We start from the raw sequence: 23633 nt of genomic DNA on the forward strand, positions 1-23633 counted from the left end.
ACGTCAGAGTATCTAGACTGTACTCTTCTGTCACACATCCCTTCATGATCCAACAAGTGAAGCACACAGTGTTGTTTACAAAGAGTATGTCAAAGCTGAGTTATGTGTATTTAGGTGAGATAACAAATAATATGTACACCAGGCAAGTATACACTTTGCTGAGTGTCTACACCTGAGCATACTCGTAATGCATATGTACTGCAGCTTTATTTTTGAAGTCGTTACAATTTTAGCTACTTATAAATTTCAATACTATGTATGTGAATCAGGAAATTTGAATCAGATGTTCATGGTACTGTTACATGAGCCACGTAACGAAACGAGTCGTATACTAATGGAGACTTCTCAATAGCTATGGAGTAACATAATTTGTCTGCTTAAAACGATCGCGTAGCTTTCAGGTAACTGAAGTTATTAACATTGTCTTTTCTGTTGCAGTACATGGGTTCATTTCCCGTGTCGGGACAGGACCACGCCAGCCGTGCCGAGTATATGAGATCGCAGTTACTACGTATGAGGGTAAGTCTATTTCCTGTAATATGCTCGTTAATGACAGGTTTTTCCTTTGTGTTAAGGTATTGTGATCCGATTTTGTAGTTCCAGTGGAACTTAACACATGGTTATGTATAGCTGTGTTGTTAGTAATATGTTCTGGATCCGTTTATCACACCCAATACGCACCTAGGGGTAAAAATTTTAAGGTTTCTACAATATTATGTTTCATAAAAATCATGACTGGCTAAGCAGCTATAATCAGTTGTCACTTCAAATGCTTGAGGAGGTCTTTTGCTTTACCGATTGATTAATGTCGTTCTTAATGCTTGAGGATGGTATTATGATTGTGAAACTGGCAGTATGTATTTTAATAAAGTACCGACATAAAGCTGTTGCACCAAATCATGATTTTTGATAAAATATTTAAAAGTTGTATATTTTTTCTCCTCAAAATAAGATTACGTATTCTTGTGTACTCTATTTGTTATGATGTGTGTTGATCATCGTAATGATTAACTTTTGTACACAGATAGTCGAGTTCCGGACATACTTGATATAGGAATCCTGCATTTGAACTGAGTGGAACTGTTAAATAAAATTGTAGATATCGATGGATACAGCCCAGACGCCGAAATACGTACCGGTTCCAACAAACTGCTTATGAGAAGTAGAATGTCATTTTGCTAACGCATTTTATTGAAAGAAACTCATTAGTATTGAAATAAGTAGATGATACAATTAAATAACTGTACAAGAAATTGAGCTTTGAAATTAAAGCATGCTATCGAACTCTGTGCAACTAGAGCTTCTAAGCGTTGCGACAGAGACTTAGAGGGGGTCTGGATGTATTCGTAGGGATAAATCTCTCTGCGCCATTTATATACGAGTTCGCTGTTCGTCCACCTATTCGTCGCACTAGGAAGAAAACAATCTACATCTACATAGATACTCCGCAAGCTACCGTACTCTGCTGAATGGTTAGCAACGTGATTGTTCCCTTTTAATGCAACAAAATAAGTGACTGAACAACAATGTACACGAAGTTAAGTGGGCTGGCTGGCCGAGTAGGCAGTGCCAAACAATCTTCTTGGAAGATGAATGAAATGTTCTCGGGTTTCCAACCGCGTCAATTGCTTAAAACTACACGAGCTTTCGGTCAAGCACTCCTTGGCCATTGTCAAGTCATACCACTTGACAATGGCCAAAGAGTACTTGGCCGAAAGCTCGTATAGTTTTCAGCAATTGACGCGGTTGGAAACCCGAGAACATTTTATTCAATGTTATCACCGCGAGACTCTGCATTCATTCTTGGAAGATGGTTTGCATATTTCTAGACATATGTAGCCGAGCATTATGGCATTACGTTCCTGAAATGTGACGTATGAAACACATGAAGAACTGCGCCAACGTCTTCATTTCAGAGTAGCACTACAACTATTTCTGTAAAATATGCCAATCCCTGTCTTCTCCTACTGTTTTGAATGTCCATAGCTGCCTCTAGTAACATGGAAGTTTGTCTCGTGCAGCGAGCGGTCTAGACGCTTAGTAACACTGGAGACTGGAGAAAGCTTGTCCAGTCAGCTAACGTGGAGATGGCTAACTGGAACTTTGAAAAAGTTTTGGAGCTCGGTCGCGAAATAGTGGAATAAAGACAAGACCTGAGTAACTACAACATTCAATTTCTCGTCTGAGCAAGAATTGGATCGAGACTTACACTACTCCTGACTGCACTACTCCTGGCTGCAAGGTCCTATGGAAGGAGGTACGCTAAGTATGAGCGCGAGCAGAGGCAGAGCGAATACTGCAAGTCCAGGCCCCGTGACTGAGCTACACAGACATCCCTCCTGGACGCTGTCTGTTCTGAACTCCCTCTTTGGACGCTGCCTTTATACTGTGCGGTAGGCTACATCGCCTCTACCACGTTGGTGCTTCCGGTCTTCGCCGTGCGGGGTCCTGTGTGACCATACATGGCCACTGCCATCGCATTGCCATGCCTTGCAGTTCTCCACGTGAGCTCAAGTGATACATCGTGAGCCTACATAACATTTTCGGCCAACGCCCATACCGACGCCTTTCCTGTAGCGTCTTCTTTGTACTCTGAGTTCTATGTAGAAAACTTATTAGTGCTGGCTGCTGTACTGTTGCCTTTCAGGCGTTGCATTTTTTAAATATGCGACAAGTTATTCCCCGATGGCTTTACACATGTCCTACCATCATGTGTCATCTTTCACTCAGCGTTTTTCACTCGCTTCCTCGGTGATTCTGCGTAGGACCTATCTTCTGAGTTCACAAAATTTTTAGCGTCCTCCCGCAGCACAGCACTTCGAAATGCTTCGAGTCTCTATTTTTTCGTTTTTTTCATATCCCGTCTTTCACCTTCTTTCAGTACTGTTTTTCAGGTCCTAGGTACCCTTTCAGAAGTTTCTGCCTTAAATTAAGGTCTATCTTTGATTTTGGTTGGCTTCTTTTTGCTTGGAATATCTTCTCAACCAGCAACAGTCCACTTCTTATATCCTCCTATATCATTCGTTTCAGATGCAACATTATCTCTCCAGTTCTTCTGCTTCGAGGTTCCCGTTTTGGCTGTTAAATTACCGTTAATCTCGTTTCTGCTACTTATAATTACGTTCGCCTTTCTTTGCTTAAGTGTCAGTCCACAGTCTGATATCACTGGACTGTTTCTTCCATTCACCAGGTGTTCCAATTCTTCCTCACTCCCACTGCTGACGGCAGTTATCATCGAATCTTGTAAAGGCTCTAAAACCTCCTTGTAGTTGCTGCTATTGTTCACATTGCCCTAAATATGTAGGATTTCAGGTCACATTTGAAACGTCCCCTTTTGAACAATTGTACACGACTGTGCTTAAACTGACACACAATATTTTTAGCGCAACGCAATCTGACTTTCAATAATCCTTACAAAAGAATGGCCCTGACTAACATTAACCTATACCTTTCACAAATCACTTACCTTACAAAAATCTTCGTTACTCGAACTACTGCAATACAGCGAGCGCCACTACTGCCAGCTAAATAAAAGATTCAAACTACGGAAGGCACTAACTACTGATAGGCATAGTTAGCAAATGAAAGATTTTAATAGAGAACAATCAATGTATTTACCTTAATAGTGTTGAAAAATCATAATATACATAGCAGTTCATGACATCCAGTCTTACAAATTTCAAAACTCTTTCATCTCTCTCCCCACATCCACCACTGCTGGCGGCTCACCTCCAACTGCGCAACGCTACGCGCTGTTCACATCCAGCTGCCGCTGCCCAACACTACAATGGCAGACAACAATGCAAACTAGCCACAGACTGCACACAGCACAGCCAGTGATTTTCATACAGAGCGCTACGTAACGTTGCCAGTAAGAAAACATAAACAGCCTACTTACATATTCTATATCCAATGGAGTGCGTTTGTGAACTATGCTGCTGAAAATTGTGGCTGTCAGACCATTCTAATATTTTTTTTTCTTTGTTGTTTGCAGTATATACTTGTTGGCTGCGGTTCATAAAGTAGAGCCACCATTTCATTACTTAAGTGGTACATCAGAAGAGTCTAAATCATTTGTTCTAAATACAGAACACATAATGGTTATTACACACATGGTAACTGAAAATAAAAACAATTTTTTCGGATTAATGATGGCGAGAAGATGAAACATAATTATAGCGAAGACGTCGTTGGGCAAACGCACCAGTATAATGGCATATCACCATTTTGACGACACTGTTTTAGTTAGGAAATCTGTTTAAACGTGGTTATCTTGAGATCCAAAACTAAGGTGCGTAACGCACATGGTCAAAGAGACTAGCATACAACAATAAAGCAAGTGATGCAAAATTTTGTACATGGCTGCACGTTCAGGGACCGTGAATAGTTACAATTAAAAGAAAACAGCCGTCGGTCACTATTTTTAACGAGTTAACCGGGTTTCAACACTGCTAGGAGTGTCTTCCTCAGAATTTAAATCAAAGAATGGTCTATAACATGGTCACAGAATTATGAATAAAAACGCATAATTCTGTGACCATGTTATAGACCATTCTTTGATTTAAATTCTGAGGAAGACACTCCTAGCAGTGTTGAAACCCGGTTAACTCGTTAAAAATAGTGACCGAGGGCTGTTTTCTTCCAGTTATACAAGTGGTGCTTCAAGAGAAACTACGTTGTCAGTCAAGTAACGTTTTTGTATGTCAGGGGCCTCACAGAAGCGAAAACTACCTTCCTGATGTTAAAATAAATAAAACAGACTGAAATGTGACATTAATACACATGAAGTGTTACAAAATGAGAGTCAAGTCGTTTGAAGACAGTCGACGTTTTCTAAATCCATATTGACTGAGTGTCGTTCTCTTCGATGAAATTCATAATGTTCGAACATAATATGTATTCCAAGATACTGCTGCATATCGACTTCATAATATAGGCTTGTAAATTAGTGGGTTGCTCCTACTGCCTTCCTTGAATATTTTTCTGACCTTTGCAGCTTTCTGTGTTTGGGTACGGATCTTTCATCGAGGGAGCGGTTGTATATGAGTTTTAAATATGCAGCTGTTACATCAGCATACTCTGAAAGCAACCTAATTAGAATACAGTCTGGATCGGAAGACTTGCTTTTATTAAGTGATTTAAGTTGCTTCACTACTCCGAGGGTATCTACTTCCAAGTTACTCATGTTGGCAGCTGCTTTTGATTCGGATTCTCGAATACTTACTTCGTCTTCTTTGGCAAAGGAATTTCGAAGGGCTGTGTGTAGTACCTATGCTTTAGCAGCAATGTCGTCGATAGAATTTCCAGTGCTATGCGCAGAGAAGGCATTTAGTGTGTCTTGCATCTAGCACGCTTTACTTACGACAGAATCTCTTTGGATTTTCTGCCAGGTTTTGAGACAAAGTTTCGATGTGGAAAATATTGCAAGCATCTCAAATTGAAGTCCGCGCTAAATTTCGAGCTTCTATAAAAGATCGCCGATCTCGGAGATTTTGCGTCCGTTTGAATTTGGTATGCTTTTTTCGTTGTTTCTGAAATAGTGTCCTGACCCGTTTTGTGTACCAAGGGGATCAGCTCCGTTGTTTATTAGTTTATTTGGTATAAATCTGTCAGCTGCTATCGACAGTATTTCTTTGAATTCAAGCCTCATCTGGTCAACATTTGCATTGTTAGTTTGCAAAGAGTGGGAACTGTCTCTCAGGAAGGCGTCAAGCGAATTTTTATCTGCGTTGCTAATAGGTCAAGTACAATTTCACAACTGTTTACTAGTCGAGTGGTCTGACGAACTAATTTTCAGAGAATGCGTTTAGCACAATTAGAACAACTTTTTGTGAATACTTCCGGACTGGCTCTGAGCACTATGTGACTTAACTTCTGAGGTCATCCGTCCCCTATAACTTAGAACTACTTAAACCTAACTAACCCAAGGACATCACACACATCCATGGGTGAGTTAGGATTCGAACGTGCGACCGTAGTGGTCACGCGACTTCCGGACTAAAAGAAGTATTTTCGCCAACGTATCGAGAGTAAATTCAAGTCACCACCAACTATAACTGAATGAGTCGGGTAAGTGTTTGAAATTAGACTCAAGTTTTCTTTGAACCTTTCAGCAATTGTTTCATCGGAGTTTGGAGGTCGGTAACATGGTGCAATTATTATTTTATCCCGTTTACCAAGAACGACTTGTAGCCATACTAGCTCACAGGAACTATCTGCTTCAGTTTCGCTACAAGATAAACTAATACTAACAGGAACATGCACGCCACCGCCAGCTGTATTTAACGTAACCTTTCTGAACACCATTAGGTTCTTCGCAAAAATTTCGGCTGAACCTATCTCCGGCTTTAGCCAGTATTCAGTGCCTATAATGATTTGAGCATCAGTGCTTTCCGTTAAGGCTTGGAGATATGTTACTTTCGCAATACAGCTACAACAATTTTCGTAACTCGGAAACGAGGTAATTTTAGATAAATTCGTCTATTTATGAAATTAAAGAAGCTAAAATTTTCCACGAAGTAGCTCTGAGTGACGTTTCTCGGCAGGCCAAATGTATGCCACATAGCGAATTTTGAAGTTAGCGTTATTTGGGTCCCTTATTATGCTATGAAATTCGATCTAACGACAAAATGAAAGCTCTCATTACTCGTACGATTAAAAGGTATTTCAGGGACTTATGAAAATGACGTAATAACTATTCGTTATTTGGCATTTGTTAATAACAATTATTGTCATAATATTACATTATTAATGCAAAATTGTAAAGAAATTTCAAACATATTTCAATCAAACTCCCTGGCAGATTAAAACTGTGTGCCGGATCGAGACGTTTCATTCACTTCGCACGTCATGCTCCAATGCCCTCGTCTTCGCTAGATTCGTCTGCAAAATGAGAATATATGTGCGTATGTTACAGCTACGTAAGATAATAGATGACTAATTTCAGTTTGCACCAGATAATAGATAGAATAATCATTTAATTATTGTAATTAAAAATAATTGTAACAAATTACAGCTGACACTGATGAACAGTGTTTCTTAAAATAATTAAGTCATGAGATTTCACAACGGGAAATCGTAACAACAACAAAATGAAATACTCTTTTATCTTCAACACTAGCACTCCTCGTTTCAGTCTCCTGCTGCACTTCTGTTTCCAACACGGCTCCTTCCAAGTCTTACCAATCGAGGTGGCTGACATTCTCGCAAACTGTATCGCAGTTGATGCAGAACTTTGAGCAGTGGAGGCCTGTTTTACAGCAGCTACAAGAGCAGTCACGGCAACCAGTTTCGCATTTGCATGCGACATAAGTCACAATAACATCATATGCTGGTGTGTGAAGCATAGTAGTATGTGTATTTTTGCCCATTCACTGCTATACCTTGTTGTACACTCGGGGAATACGTTGGTAAGTAGCATCATTTGTCGGTGGCTGAGAAGCGATTTTGGCAGTTGTTATGAATGCGGATTTCATGTTGTTTCTGTACCTCAGGTGGTTCAGAGACACTCCGCTTACACCACCACACAAGTTGATAACGCATCTTCTACCACACTCCACTATGGTGTTCGGATTTTTAAATTTTTTTTTAAATTTTTGTCATCAGTTTCTGACTGGTTTGAGGCGGCCAGCCACCAATTCCTCTGCTGTGCTAACCTCTTTTTCTCATAATAGCACTTGCAACCTACGTCCTCAATTATTTGCTGGATGTACTCCAATCTCATAGCATAGCATAATGAGGGACCAGAATTAACGCTAACTTCAAAATTCGCTATGTGGCATACATTTGACATGTCCACAGTTTTTGCCCTCTACAGCTCCCTCTAGTACCATGGAAGTCATTCCCTCATGTCTTAAAAGATGCTATTATCCTGTCCCTTCTCCTTATCAGTGTTTTCCACATATTCCTTTCCTCTTCGATTCTCCGCAGAACCTCCTCACTCCTTACCTTATCAGTCCACCTAATTTTCTACATTCGTCTGTAGCACCACATCTCAAATGCTTCGACACTCCTCTGTTTCGGATTTCCCACAGTTCATGTTTTACTACCATACAATTCTGTTCTACAGACGTACATTCTCAGAAATTTCTTCCTCAAATTAAGGTTGCTATTTGATATTAGTAGACTTCTCCATTGCTAGTCTGCTTTTGATGTCCTCCTTTCTCCGTCCGTCATTGGTTATTTTACTGCCTAGGTATCAGAATTCCTTAACTTCATCTACTTCGTGGCAATCAATCCTGATGATAAGATTCTCGCTGTTCTCATTTCTACTACTTCTCATTACCTTCGTCTTTCTTCGATTTACTCTCAATTCATACCCTGTACTCATTAGACTGTTCATTCCGTTCATCAGTCATGTTATTCTTCTTCACTTTCACTCAGGATAGCAATGTCATCAGCGAATCGTATCATTGATGTCCTTTTACCTTGAATTTTAATTTCTCTCCTGAACCTTTCTTTTATTTCCATCATTGCTTCCAAGATGTACGGATTGAACAGTATGAGCGAAAGGCTACATTCTTGTCTTACACCCTTTTCAACACGAGAGCTTCGTTCTTGATCGTCCACTCTTATTGTTCCCTCTTGGCTTGACCCGTCTCTCTCTACATCTTACCCCTACTTTTCTCAGAATTTCGATCTTCTAGCACCATTTTACAGTGTCTAACGCTTTCTCCGGGTCGACAAATCGTATGAACGTGTCTTTATTTTTTTTAGTCTTGCTTCCATTATTAACCGTAACGTCAGAACTGCCCCTCTCGTGCCTTTACTTTTCCTAAAGCCAAACTGATCGTCATGTAGCGCATCCTCAATTTTCTTTTCCATTCTTCTGTATATTATTCTTGTAAGCGACTTGGATGCATGAGCTGTCAAGCTGATTGTGCGGTAATGTTCGCACTTGTCAGCTCTTGGCATCTTCGGAATTGTGTGGATGGTGCTTTTCCGAAAGTCAGATGGTATGTCGCCAGACTCTACATTCTACACACCAACGTGAGTAGTCGTTTTGTTGCCACTTCCCCCAATGAGTTTAGACATTATGATAGAATGTAATCTATCCCTTCTGGCTTACTTGATCTTAGGCCCTCCATAGCTCTTTTAAATTCTGATTCTAATACTGGATCCCCTATCACTTCCAAATCGACTCCTGTTTCTTCTTCTGTCACATCGGACAAATCTTCCTCCTCATAGAGGCTTTCAACGTATTCTTTCCACTTATACACTTTCTTTTGTGCATTTAACAGTGGAGTTCTTGTTGTACTCTTAATATTATCACCCTTGCTTTTAATGTCACCATAGGTTGTTTTGACTTTCCCGTATACTGAGTCTGTCTCTCCGACAATCATTTCTTTTTCGATGTCTTCACATTTTTCCTGCAGCCATTTCGTCTTAGCTTCCCTACACTTCCTATTTATTTCATTCCTCAGGGACTTGTATTTTTGTATTCCTGAGTTTCCCGGAATATTTTGGTACTTGCTCATGTCATCGACCGATTAAAGTATTTCTTCTGTTACCTTTGGTTTCTTCGCAGTTACCTTCTTTGTACCTATGTTTTCCTTCGCAACGTCAGTGATGGCCCTTTTTAGAAATGTCCATTCCCCTTCAACTGTACTGCCCACTCAGCTATTCCTTATTGCTGTTCCTTATTGCTGTATCTATAGCCATCTATAGCCTCGGGCAATAAGTGGTGTCTTGTCGACCCCTGTTTACGAGTCTGGGTATTTTGACATTTCCCTCTCAATATGTACATTCCTTATTGTCGTTTCTCGTTACCAATATTAGTTTATTCCCAAGAATAAGCGGCTTTCACTCGGTTAATACTCGGCAGAATCAAACATGCATTTGGATCGGAATTCCTTAATTCTTGTGCAAAAATGTGAGCAGTATACCTGCTGCATGCTTTTTCAACAAGCTGCCACTCGAATTCAAAAATCTTAGCAGTAATCCACGGGCTTTCAAATCGAAACTGGAGAGTTTCCTCATGGGTCACTCCTTCTATTCTGTCGAGGAGTTCCTTGAAAATTTAAGCTGATTCTTAGTGTATTGCTGATAGCGTTTACTTAAACTATGGACTGACTTTTTTCAGGTTCATGGACTTTTTTTTTTGTTATTACTTTAATGTTGTAATTTCATATACTGACACGTTCCATGACCTTGGAGATTTGTTCCTCAATTTGGTGCTACGGAAATTGACGTGCAAATAAAAAGAAAAGAGAACTTCAACCGTATCTCGTCATTTCTTAGTACTTCTGTGTCCCACTTCTTTGTGTATTGATTCTTCCTGACTAATGTCTTGAACTTCACCCTACTCTTTATCACTACTATGTTGTGATCTGAGTCTGTATCTGCTCCTGGGTACGCCTTACAATCCAGTATCTGATATCGGAATCTCTGTCTGACCATGATGAAATCTAACTGAAATCTTCCCGTATCTCCCGGCCTTTTCCAAGTATATCTCCTCCTCTTGTGATCCTTGAACGCGGTATTCGCTATTACTAGCTGAAAATTGTTACAGAACTCAATTAGTCTTTCTCCTGTTTCATTCCTTGTCCCCAGCCCATGTTGTTGTTGTTGTGGTCTTCAGTCCTGAGACTGGTTTGATGCAGCTCTCCACGCTACTCTATCCTGTGCAAGCTTCTTCATCTCCCAGTACCTACTGCAACCTACATCCTTCTGAATCTGCTTAGTGTATTCATCTCTTGGTCTCCCTCTGCGATTTTTACCCTCCACGCTGCCCTCCAATGCTAAATTTGTGATCCCTTGATGCCTCAAAACGTGTCCTACCAACCGATCCCTTCTTCTAGTCAAGTTGTGCCACAAACTTCTCTTCTCCCCAATCCTATTCAATACCTCCTCATTAGTTACGTGATCTACCCACCTTATCTTCAGCATTCTTCTGTAGCACCACATTTCGAAAGCTTCTATTCTCTTCTTGTCCAAACTAGTTATCGTCCATGTTTCACTTCCATACATGGCTACACTCCATACAAATACTTTCAGAAACGACTTCCTGACACTTAATTCTATACTCGATGTTAACAAATTTCTCTTCTTGAGGTACGCTTTCCTTGCCGGCCGGAGTGGCCGAGCGGTTAAAGGCGCTACAGTCTGGAACCGCACGACCGCTACGGTCGCAGGTTCGAATCCTGCCTCGGGCATGGATGTGTGTGATGTCCTTAGGTTAATTAGGTTTAAGCAGTTCTAAGTTCTAGGGGACTTATGACCACAGCAGTTGAGTCCCATAGTGCTCAGAGCCATTTGAACCATTTTTGAACGCTTTCCTTGCCATTGCCAGTCTACATTTTATATCCTCTCTACTTCGAACATCATCAGTTATTACATATTCTCCCACTATTATTAGATTTTCATGTCCCTTTACATACTGCATTACCCTTACAGTATCCTCGTACAGTTTCTCTATCTCTTCATCTTAACCTTGCGACGTCGGCATGTATACCTGAACTATCGTTGTCCACGTTGGTTTGCCGTCGATTCTGATAAGAACAACCCTATCACTTAACTGTTCACAGGAATACACTCTCTGCCCTACTCCAGTTATACCATTTTCTGCTGCTGTGGATATTACCTTATACTCTTCTGACCACAAATCGCTGTCTTCTTTCCACTTCACTTGACTGACCCCTACTATATCTAGACTGCGCCTTTGCATTTCCCTTTACGGATTTTCTCGTTTCCCTACCACGTTCGCCGGCCGCGCGACTGCTACGGTCGCAGATTTGAATCCTTCCTTGGGCATGTGTGATGTCCTTAGGTTAGTTAGGTTTAAGTAGTTCTAAGTTCTAGGGGACTGATGACCTCAGAAGTTGAGTCCCATAGTGCTCAGAGCCATTTTTGAACCTACCACGTTCAAGCTTCTGTCATTCCACCCCCCCGAACCGTAGAACGTTACCCTTCCGTAGATTATTCAATATTTTTCTCATAGTAACCTCCCTCTTGGCAGTCCTCTCACGGAGATCCGAATGGGGCACTATTCCGGAATGTTTTGCCAATCATCATGAGACTTCTTCAGTTACTGGCAATATGTCCTGTGAACACACTTTACGTGTCTTTAATGCAGTGGGTTCCATTGCCTTCTGCATCCGCATGCCTTTGATAATTGCTGATTCTTCCGCCTATAGGGGCAGTTTCCCACACCTAGGACAAGAGTGTGACCTGAATCTCCATCCGTTTCTCCGCCCTCGTTGACAAGGCCGTTGGTAAAATGAGGGGTGACTTCTTATGCTGGACGTCTTCAGCCACCAACGCAGATTATTAATCAAAATTTAAGCAGCGGATTCGAACCTGGTACTAAAGACGTCTTTGATTATGAATCACCTCTAGACCACGGGTGCAAATGCAATATTTGTATGCTCTGTTAAATATTTGTATGTTCTGTTACTCAGTGTAGTGATGCATCTCGCCTTACCCTGATTGTCTAGAGCAGAAATTGGGTCGCAGCCCCTGACTGTATGTAAGTAAGGTGGCCAGTTCCATGAGGGAGTAAAACTGCTGTCGGATTTCCCCTCTCCCTGGTTTTATTAATAAAATATTACATTATTTTTTGACGCCTGTTAGAATGACGAGAATGTCCACGTCTTTCCAAGCAACTACGACGGTTGAATATCTGTGGGCCAAAGTTAGTGCTGTGTTGCTAGCCAAAGTATCAGGATCTTCCACAGTCTACTTGGGAAGTATGACTGCTTTGGCCAATTTTTCCACTAATATTCGTGTCAAGCGGTCCTTGACCTTCGGATTAGAGAGAATTTTACCTGAGCGACACGGGTTACCAATGTTTCACAGAAGATTATTTCTGCAGAGCTGTGTTCCTGGGACCTTCTCGTCTCGTTGGTGCTGGTGCTCAGCTTGTCACGGTAATCATCAAACAGCATATTAATCTTGAATTGCACTACGATTAATTAAAGAAAACGTAGCTATCACAGATATCTGATAATCTTTGCCCATTGTGGTTGCAGCACGCGGGGTTGGGGACGATGATGTTTGGTTTGTGGGGCGCTCAACTACTCGGTCATCAGCGCCCGTACAAAGTCCCACATTTTACACCCCAATTTTTTTTACACAGTCCAATCGATCCACTGTCACGAATGATGTTGATGATGATGAGGAGGAGGAAACACAAACACCCAGTCCCCGGGCAGCGAAAATCCCAAACACGGCTGGGAATCGTGCCCGGACGCGGGGTGGGTGTGGGCAGTACTATGGGAGGGGGAGGTCGTGATGGTTCCCATCTCAGCTTCGAAATCGCGCAAACCTCAATATTCACTAGACGCCAAGGGGGTTGGTCAGACGAAAGCAAACCACTGAGACATATTTTGTGGGAAATTTTATCCACTCTCTTTTCACAAATAATCTTCACCGAAAACAGAATCGTTTCCGAGATTGAAAAACCCAAAAGGGACCCATATTTCGTAAATTATTTCAGTCCACTTCCGCCCCAAAATTGAGGGCAGAAAAATATTTTCTGGCTCATATAGTTTGGCTGTTTCACAACATACATGAGAATTTTATACAATTTTAATGGTGATCAAACGAGTTCCAGAAACAGTTCGTCCACAGTAATATTACTACTTCTACATCATGATTTTCGAAGGATTCCACAATTTCTTTAATTGATGAAAATAAGAGTTCACGAATTTTTGCCTTTTTTGTGGCGTGTAAGGAAAAAAAGTTGTGCTGGCAATTCGGGTCCGCGCCGAAGATTTTTCGTGAAACCTACGGGATAATAGCATAAGAAGCGTTTCGTATTAATATGTAATTTAATTATTAATATCTTTAATACAATATTTAGACAGAACAGAACAGACAACCGGAAGTTTGGACTGTCACTGTCCGCTGTATTTCCGAAGGGCTACCTTCGTTATAGCTTTGCCCCATTCTTTTCATTTCCTTTTGGACGTTGCATTCGGTCAGCACCGAACTTTTTAACGCTTTTTGTATTGCTTTCGAGTTGAGCTTTCCTTAACACCAGCCAATATTTTTATTGTGTCGTTTTGTGTCCCAGCAGTGCTCACACTATTTACAATTAAACTTGAATCACTATCCTGGTTAAACGCGTTTCCGTGCTTCATCAGTTTATAGTTGTACACAAAGCTAATTCGTGAAAACCAAGCGCATGCCCTTACACTAGTATGATAACGTCGCATTAAAAACCAACTGCTGCCTCATTATCTAGTCAGTCAATCTGCTTTTCAACATTCTTCTATGGCACCACAACTTAAACGCTTCGATTGTCTTGTGTTTCAGTTTTTTCACAGTCCATGTTTCACTACCATACAATCCTGTGCTCCAAACATATATTCTCAGAAATTTTTTCCTGAAAATACGGCCTATGTTTTTTAATTGTAGACGCCCTTGGCCAGGAATGCCCTTATTACCAGTGTTATTCGGCTTTTTTATGTCGTCCTTGCTGCGTCTACCATGGGTTGCTTTGCTGCCTACTTAGCAGAATTCCTTAACTTCGTCTACATCGGGACCACTGGTTTTCATGTTAAGTTTCTTGTTATTATCGTTTCTGCTACACTGATACGCTTACTCTTTTTTCTGTTTACTCTCAGTCTGTATTCTCAACTCGTTACACTGTTCATCCAATTCGACAGATGGAGTGATTATTCTTCACTTTCATTTCGGATAGCAACGTCATCAGCGAATCTTTTCACCCTGAATTTTACTCCCACCCTTGAGCCTTTCTTTTATTTTCGTCAATGCTTCTTCGGTGTGTGAATGGAACCACAATGACGAAACTCTGCATCATTGTCCAATACTCTCTGTACTACTAGCGCTTTGTTCTTGGTCTTCCAAACCCATTCACTGCTGGTTATTGTACGAATGGTCTATCACCCGTCTTTCCCTGTAGCTTCCCTATAGATGAAAATTTCCTCTAATACCATAAAATTATCAGGAAGTTAGATGCAATCTACTGAATTTTTTCCGTGCAATGTTCTACTTGTGAGGCAGTGGAGACGATAAAAGCATCCGATAATCACGTTTGATCCACCTTTATGACCTATCTTTACTTGAAACGTCCCCTTTGAAAATATTAATGAATTACTGTGCTGTTAAACCTCTTAAATTATTTGATTTTCAAACAGCTCAGCAGAACTGAACGTACTCAGATATTTCGCTCTTTACCTATTCTGACCAACACTAAACTGACACACAATATTTTTAGCGCAACGCAATCTGACTTTAAAAAATCCCTACAAAAGAATGGCCCTGACTAACAATAACCTATACCTTTCATGAATCACTTACCTCACAAAAATCTTCGTTACTCGAACTACTGCAATACAGCGAGCGCCACTACTTCCAGCTAAATAAAAGATTCTAACTACTGAAGGGACTAACTACTAACAGGAATAGTTAGCAAATGAAAGATTTTGACGGAGAACAAACAATGTATTTACCTTAATAGTGTTCAGAAGTCATTATATATATATATATATATATATATATATATATATATATATATATATATATATATATATATTAGGTCATTATATCCTGTCTTACAAATTTCATTTTTCTGACGGACACACGTCTAGATCGTCAGCTCTCCATACTCTGCCATCTCTCTCCCCACATACACCACTCATGTCGGCTCTCCTCCAACTGCACAGCGCTACGCGCTGTTCACATCCAACTGCCCAACACTACAATAGCGAATATTACAACAATGCAAATCAGCCACAGACTGCACACAGCACAGTCAGTGAGTTTTATACAGAGCGCTACGTGGCGTTACCAATATAAAAACCTAAACAGCCTACTTACACACTCAAGTCATTTCGAATCTGTAGCAACCTCACCAGGTAGTATCAACCTTACCAGATATTACTATATTTCTTACGACTATAAGTACACCTCCTTCACTGCCGTTCAGCCTGTCTTTGCGATTGCAACATATCCGGAATTTAAAATTACCTTGCTGCTGACGTGGGATATTGTAATATTGGGTACAGTTTTAACATTTTCTAACAACAAAGATAAAGTGACGAAGGACGAACAGGATGGAAAGACGACACTGCATAAGTTCTTATGCACATTATTAATCACTTTTACTACCATTCGAGCTTAGTGTGGAACAGTTTCCAACGATCTTCCATCAGCGCTATGTTATAAGAACTACTCTCCACATTTTAATACTCACCTGGCCATCTTGTGACGTGTAACTCATTCGGCATTATCTTTCAGTATTTCTCAGCTTCGTCCTCCACCGCTACTCATCTTCGCGCAGCTGGCTTCGGAATTAGCTGGGAGACTCTTCCCGTGCTTCAATCCCCCTCTCCCCATTCTCTCTCTCTCTCTCTCTTTCTTCCTCTCCCTCTCTCCCCCCCCCCCCCCCTTCCTCTACCTATCCCTCTCATTCTCTTTTATTCACTTATAAATAAGTCTTGAAAAGTTTTTCATTAACTTCTGAGGTACTTTCTTTTCTCCGCGAGGGATGATGAATATCTTTAGTCCAGCCTCCGACTGGCGTCTTCCTTTTCTCCCGAGCTACTTCTTCCCTGATGAGGTTCAAAGACACGGTCAGGGGGAGGGTGGGAGGGCAAAAGGCACAGCGGGCTCCTTGAGCCGTGGATTAGTGTTCCGCTCAGTGCTGCTCGGTGACTTTGTTTCAATTAGGAGCCAGGAATTTAAACGTGCCCGCCGCTGCTCAGCTCCCTCGGACTGGAGCAGCGATATCTTCCTGCCCCATGGCCAGACACCGGAGCAGTTTTTGTGCCACGTCGCGAGCAAGGCTGAATTTTAATTAGCGGCGTTTTAAGAGCAGCGCCTCGGGAAAGAAACGGCGGCCACCTCCGTCGTAAATCAGAATTTCCGTTTCCTTAACGCGACGTTTACTGGCCGCTCCACGGGAGTGCGAGGCGAGTAATTTTGCGAGAGAGATTCTCAGACACCACGTTGTCTTCAGTCAAGTTATATGCGCCATTAACGAATTTAAACTGTCCATAAAAACGTTTGAGATGGAAGTACTGACATCATGAACAAGTGAAATTCTGCAAATACCGCGATATTCCAGATAATCACAAAATGACTAAAATGTGTTAATGGCAAATAAAATATATAAGTGCAAAACAGAGATTTTCTTATTACACTTATAACTGTGATTAGGGAGCATAGAACAAAGGAAACTGGTTCAACGTAATGTGTGGAACAAATAAAAAATTTTTAAAAGAAAACATCAGAACGAACACAGGACATTGCTGCACGAAAGTGAGTGATACATTGTAAAATGGATGCAAGAAGAATATATTCATAGTGCTTGAGTGGGAAGTTTGAGAGGAGCTAAATAATGAGTAGGGAGAGACGAAAAAGTTAGGAAAGGTCTCAGTGTAAAAAATAAATTAACATAAATTGAGTAAAGATTGAGAAAAGATGCAAAAATCGATCCCTAGAGACTGTCAATCAAATGAAAAAGAGAAATAAAGTAAACTAACAGGGGATTATGGTGCTGACATGCGAAAGCAAAACCACAACAAAATTATCATATTTAAATAGTTTCTGTGAGATACGGTATACATTTACATTTTGATGTTGAAACCATTTAACTCATATGTTGATTGGCTGCAACGATGTATAATTAAAACCGTATGACAGTCCTAAGTTTGATAAGATTGAAATTTGTTTTGTGCTACTACAGGCATTGTTCTTGTTGTGGTCTTCAGTCCAGAGACTGGTTTGATGCAGTTCTCCGTGCTACTCTATTCTGTGCAAGCTTCTTCAGCTCCCAGTACCTACTGCAACCTACATCCTTCTGAATCTGTTTAGTGTATTCATCTCTTGGTCTCCCTCTACGATTTTTACCCTCGAAGCTGCCCTCCAATACTAAATTGTTGATCCCTTGATGCCTCAGAATATGTCCTACCATGCGATCCCTTCTTCTAGTCAAGTTGTGCCACAAATTTCACTTCTCCCCTATTCTGTTCAACACCTCCTCATTAGTTATGTGATCTACCCATCTAATCTTCAGCATTCTTCTGAAGCACCACACTTCGAAAGCTTCTATTCTCTTCTTGTCTAAACTATTTATCGTCCACGTTTCACTTATATACGTGGATACACTTCATACAAATACTTTCAGAAACGACTTCCTGACACATAAATCTATACTTGATGTTAACAAATTTCTCTTCTTCAGACACGCTTTCCTTGCCATTGCCAGTCTACATTTTATATCCTCTCTACTACGACCATCATGAGTTATTTTGCTCCCCAAATACCAAAACTCATTTACTACTTTAAGCGTCTCGTTTCTACAGGCATGTAAAGACTAAATACGAGGGTTGTCCAGAAAATACGTTCCGATCGGTCGCGAAATGGAAACCACAGTGATACCAGAAACGTTTTATTTGCAACAGTACACCTTCCACCTACTTTCTACATAGCCGCCGCTCCAACTTCGAGTTTTGTCATAGTGTTGTATCAAGTTTCCAATATCCTCATCATAGAAAGCAGCCGCATGTGCCTTCGGCCAGTTACCTGCACTGGTCTGCTGCTCGTTGTCTGTGGAAAAATTTTGTCTTCATAGCCAGTGGCTCTTGTGAGCAGAGATGAGACTCAGCGGGAGCCAATTGCGGACTGAGTTGTGGGTGATCAAACATTACTCATCGGAAACGCGGCAGAAGCGTCTTCATTGCCCCTGCAGTGTGCGGCCGAGAATTGGCATGAAGAAGGAACTGCTCGACAGTTGTATTATGTGGGCTGCATGACACAGGCGAAATCTCTAACCAGGCCCACATACTTGGCGGGAGACGCTATTCCCTACGCATCTTTATGTGCTCACTGTTCGCTCAAAACTGAAAAGAGCGATGCGACACGATCGACGGGCATACAAGAGACACTGCCCAACACATCTGTGCAAACCTTTACCGGATTTTCCCAGTGGTTCCCAATTCGCGACCAATCGGAACTTACTTTCTGGACAACCCTCGTAAGTGATTTACGAATATTTTAGAGGTAACAAAATATGGTGTGACTACGTCAACTTCCCGGGCGTATTAATTCACCATATTCTTGTAGGGTCTGCAGCCGGATCGGTCATCTTAACATAATATTTCAGCAGTCCATCTGGCCATCGTCTTCAGGTGAAATGCGGCTCGATAAATCTTGCGAGATGTACCAAACAGCAGACTCGCCGGAAGTTCTCAGTTTTACGAAGAGGTGAGCCTGGTGGTCGATAGGAAATCCTGTTATAATTCTGTGCTGGCCAAACAGTCTCACATTCAGCTTCAGTTTTTGTCCTGGTAGGTACACGCTAGGCAAGCATTTAGACAAAGTTCTCACACTTGAACGTGAGATTTACTTAGGGTGACGGTCAGGAAGGCATCGGGCCACCAACCACCACTAACATTGCCTCAGTCCATAAATAACGTCGGCGACTCCGTAGTAGAAACGGGAAAAGGCGAACAAGAAGGAGAAGAAGAAGAAGAAATAGACGATAATGCTACCGTTCTAGAGTACTGTTGAAGTGTTTGGAATTTCAGATAGTCATGACAACAGACATGAATCGAATTCAGAAGTGCGTTGTTAAGGTGTATCAGGTCGGTACCTTATAACCCTGGCAGAAGTGCAAAATAAATATTCGGGGAAATCCTAGGAAGAATTTTCTTGCGAGAGCCTGTTCAGTAAATTTACAGAATCTGTACTGGAACAGAAATGTGCGAACATTATACTCCAGCCGTCCATGGGCATATAGACTGTTATTTTCCCATTGCCCAGTAAGGAATACGAAAGAAAACAGATTGCAATGGTATGACGGAACCTTCCGCCATTCACTGCTCAGTGGCTTGCTGAGTGTGTATGTATGCAGATACAGACTTGTGTCCTACATGGCTGTCAATCCAACAGGTATGTTGGTCCACGAAAATTGTTGTTGCGTCTAGGCCTTTCTACCGATCAGGTTTAGCTGCAGAAAGCAGGCGGTTTTATTGGACGTTTGCCCACTCGTGTCAGTAACACTTCCCCACCAACGGCTGCTTCCTAATGTGGTTAATCCAGAGTTTATTTCCGACAATTGCTTTACGGTGGGACCCTCGCTGGCTGTTATCACTAACGAGGATGACGGGAAGAGTGAACCACCACTTCCATGCCGGACAGCGCGCCATTGCTCTGAATACTGGGAACTGGCTGTCATGTTCTGCCAGGTGGATAAGCCTGCCTGGGCTCGTCCCGCAATGATACCTTCCACCTCCCATCAGATTCAAATGCTCGCTTTTTGCTGTAACTTCCTTTGCATCGTTGGGCGTTTTTTTTTAGTGGATACAGGAGCGAAGAACAGACGCGGTTCGTGGATGGAGAACTGAGATTTTAATTTATTCTACATCTAATCTTGAATAGCAAAAATAATAAATAACTTTCTTTGCTAACAGTAGATCGGAACGCTGAAATACGAGGTGCGGCTAGAAAAAAACCGGACTGATGCTGGAAAAAACATTTATTTACAATTATTTACAATTTCATGTTATGTCCTTCAATGTACTCTCCTCCTCGGTCTCTACACCGCTCCATACGAATTTTCCACTGTTCATAGCAATGCTGCAGATCATCTTCGGTAAGTCCATACATTACTTCCGTCGCTTTTTCTTTTACTGCTTCAACAGTCTCAAATCTAGTTCCTTTCAAAGCTGACTTGACTTTAGGGAAAAGAAAAAAGTCACAGGGGGCCAAATCAGGTGAGTAGGGTGGATGATCTAAGATTTGAATGTTGTGTTTTGCCAAAAACGTCTTCACTGACAACGCACTGTGAGCTGGGGCATTGTCTTGGTGAAGGATCCATGACTTTTTTCTTCACAAATCGTTCCGTTTTCTCCGTACTCGCTCACGTAGGGTAGCCAGGACGCTAATGTAGTAATGCTGATTCACTGTTTGTCCCTCTGGTACCCAATCAATGTGCACAATCCCTTTGATGTCAAAAAAAAAAAACAATCATTATTGCCTTGAATTTCGATTTTGACATTCGTGCTTTTTTTTGTCGTGGAGAACCAGGAGTTTTCCAATGCATCGATTGGCGTTTAGTTTCGGGATCGTAAGTAAAAAACCACGATTCATCGCAAGTAATAACATTTTGTAAGAGGGTGGGATCACTTTCAATGTTTTCCAGGATGTCAGAACAAATCATTCTTCGGCGTTCCTTCTGTTCAATTGTGAGACACTTTGGAACCATTTTTGAACACACTTTGTTCATGTTGAAACTTTCATGAAGAATCTGCCTAACACTTTCCTTGTCAACTCCTGTTAACTCAGACACTGCTCTGATTGTTAAACGGCGATCTTGTCGAACAAGTTTACCGATTTTTTCAATGTTTGCATCAGTTTTTGCTGACAATGGTCTGCCAGTGCGAGTGTCATCACTGGTGTCTTCGCGGCCATCTTTAAATCGTTTAAACCACTCAAACACTTGTGTTCGCGATAAACAATCATCGCCGTACACTTGTTGTAACATTACAAACGTTTCACTTGCAGATTTTCCTAGTTTGAAACAAAATTTGATGTTAACACGCTGTTCTTTCTGTACACTCAACATTTTCCGACGCACAGACAAAACGTCATCTACTTAAAACGGAAGCCACGGGCAGACTGAGTGCAGGAGGCAGATGAAACTCGAGCAGTAGGCGGAGCGAGAGTCACGTGACAGGCCACGCGACTTTCAGCCTTATTGCATTCGTTTTATTGTTTCACCAGTACTAGTCCGGTTTTTTTCTAGCCACACCTCGTATATACAGATGCAAAGATTTACGTTTCATTCAAATACAGTAACTTTTCCGCAGATGACGAGCCCCGACCGCTATGAAAGTTTGTAAATGTATGAAACAGTAAACATGCAACATGGGGCTCTGTGCGTCGATGTTCGAGCTTAACGTAGACCCGCCGCTGGAGCTCCGGATAGGGGATGCTTACGTATGACTTGCAGTGACGCTAGCGTTCATGGCAGCGCCCTTACGACGCGGTGGCGGCTGCAGGAAACGCGGCGGCGCAGCTGGCGGCGCGCGTATTTTGAAATTCGGCCGATCGGATGGCAGCCGATAGCACACTTTCCTGCTTAGAAAAGAAGCACTGCGTGTATCAGCGGCGATAGTGAATATTTTAGTATGTCGTAGGATAGATCAATTTGAATGAAACATTTTATTATTTTCAGCCATAATGGCTATGTTTGTGAACCGTGACTGTGAGGGATAATTATTTATTTCAAGTTTCTGCTACCAGTCACTTCATTTTATGTTTAATATAACATAATGCAACGCGTTTCGAACATGTTTTGTTCATCTTCAGGCGTTTATACATACATACATACATAGTGAAATGTTACTTAAAAATAAACAGTCTTAAACTAGATTAATCTAGAACACTTTGTCCACTATTTTTTACTGTAGCTGCTGGTGTGGCATTTGGGTGGAAGGAGTGGGGCAGTGTATGGCTAGATATCGAAATCAGTGATGTCTTCTGCTGGTTTTCTTCTTTGTAGTTGACTATGTATATCACAGCAATTTCATAATCTTGCTGCTTCACTCGCATCACTGGTGTAATGGCGGAGCTGTTGATTGACATTACACTATTGAACATTTATATTACATGTGTCCGATTATTATAGGGTACAGAGATACAGCTGTTAGAATGAAACGCGAAAAAATACTTTTTGAAGGTGATAAGCAAAGGCAAGTGATTAAATTAAAAGTTGATTTTCGCAGACTCCACATCCGATTTCCATACAGCATCGAAATACCTTGACAACGTCACGCGCAGCTCTTCTGAGGTTGTCTTGGTCTTTTTTTTTTTTTTTACGAAGACAGCACCTTACATAATCCGAAGAATCAGTTCGTCCCTTGTATTTACTTTTTCTTTTTCAGCCATTCCCAAAAGACAAAAATCTAAAGCTGTAAGGTCAGGAGATCTTGTTGGCCAAGGAACGCGACCATTTCTGTCGGTCCGTCTTACAGGGAATAAATTCACGTGATGTGTCACTTCACGACTTGAGTTTGGAGGGAGCCAGTCGTGCTGGAAGCCAAAAGTCCCTCATGACGCTGAACCCTTGTTTCCAAGGAAGTCTAGATAACAGATCCCTGTAAGACGATGAGGTTTAATGCACTGATTGCCATGCCAAACAAAACATATTTACAGAGATGAGTCCTTGAAAAAGAGTATCCACAAAGTCCGTCGGTTTTCGTCACACCATCGACATCAGTTGCAACTATTACTGATACGTGACGAGTGAAAGTGAATTCATCAGGTAACACTGTCAACGGGATTAAATTCACCTCTTCTACCTCCATTTCCTTCTCGAAGGTGTGGAAACATACGTAATTTATAACGGCAGACGCTGTGCATACGTAACGTCCACCACATTCTTCAATGTAGAACACAGAAAAGTGTATAAGTTGTGGGTGGGTTTGTTGTATCACTGCGTTCTACCAACTGAATGATGACGTGTACTTCTTGCACACTTTATGGATTTTCGCGTTCACATGGAATATATGACTGCTGACCACTGAACTAATCTCACTCTTTTTAGTGAAAACACGAGTAAACATTCTTGAATCTGCTGCTCTATGGTAAGCAAACCGTCATCTGTATTATCTACAAGCAGCACAAATGACATATCGGCATGTTCACCATTTGTAAATACG

The 23633-nt window shown here is 41.4% G+C and overlaps 1 protein-coding gene across 1 annotated transcript in view; it reads left to right on the forward strand.

Moving 5' to 3' along the window:
• Nucleotides 1-427: 427 nt before the first annotated feature.
• LOC124612460 (SH2 domain-containing protein 5-like) overlaps nucleotides 428-23633 on the forward strand; it is a 378639-nt gene continuing 355433 nt past the window's right edge. Inside the window, exon 1 of the mRNA XM_047140727.1 lies at nucleotides 428-519. Within this exon, the coding sequence (XP_046996683.1) occupies nucleotides 442-519 (78 nt within the window). The 5' untranslated portion in view covers nucleotides 428-441. The remainder of the gene's footprint in view (nucleotides 520-23633) is intronic.

Source organism: Schistocerca americana, chromosome 1, assembly GCF_021461395.2.
Source record: "Schistocerca americana isolate TAMUIC-IGC-003095 chromosome 1, iqSchAmer2.1, whole genome shotgun sequence".
NCBI classification, from domain to species: domain Eukaryota; kingdom Metazoa; phylum Arthropoda; class Insecta; order Orthoptera; family Acrididae; genus Schistocerca; species Schistocerca americana.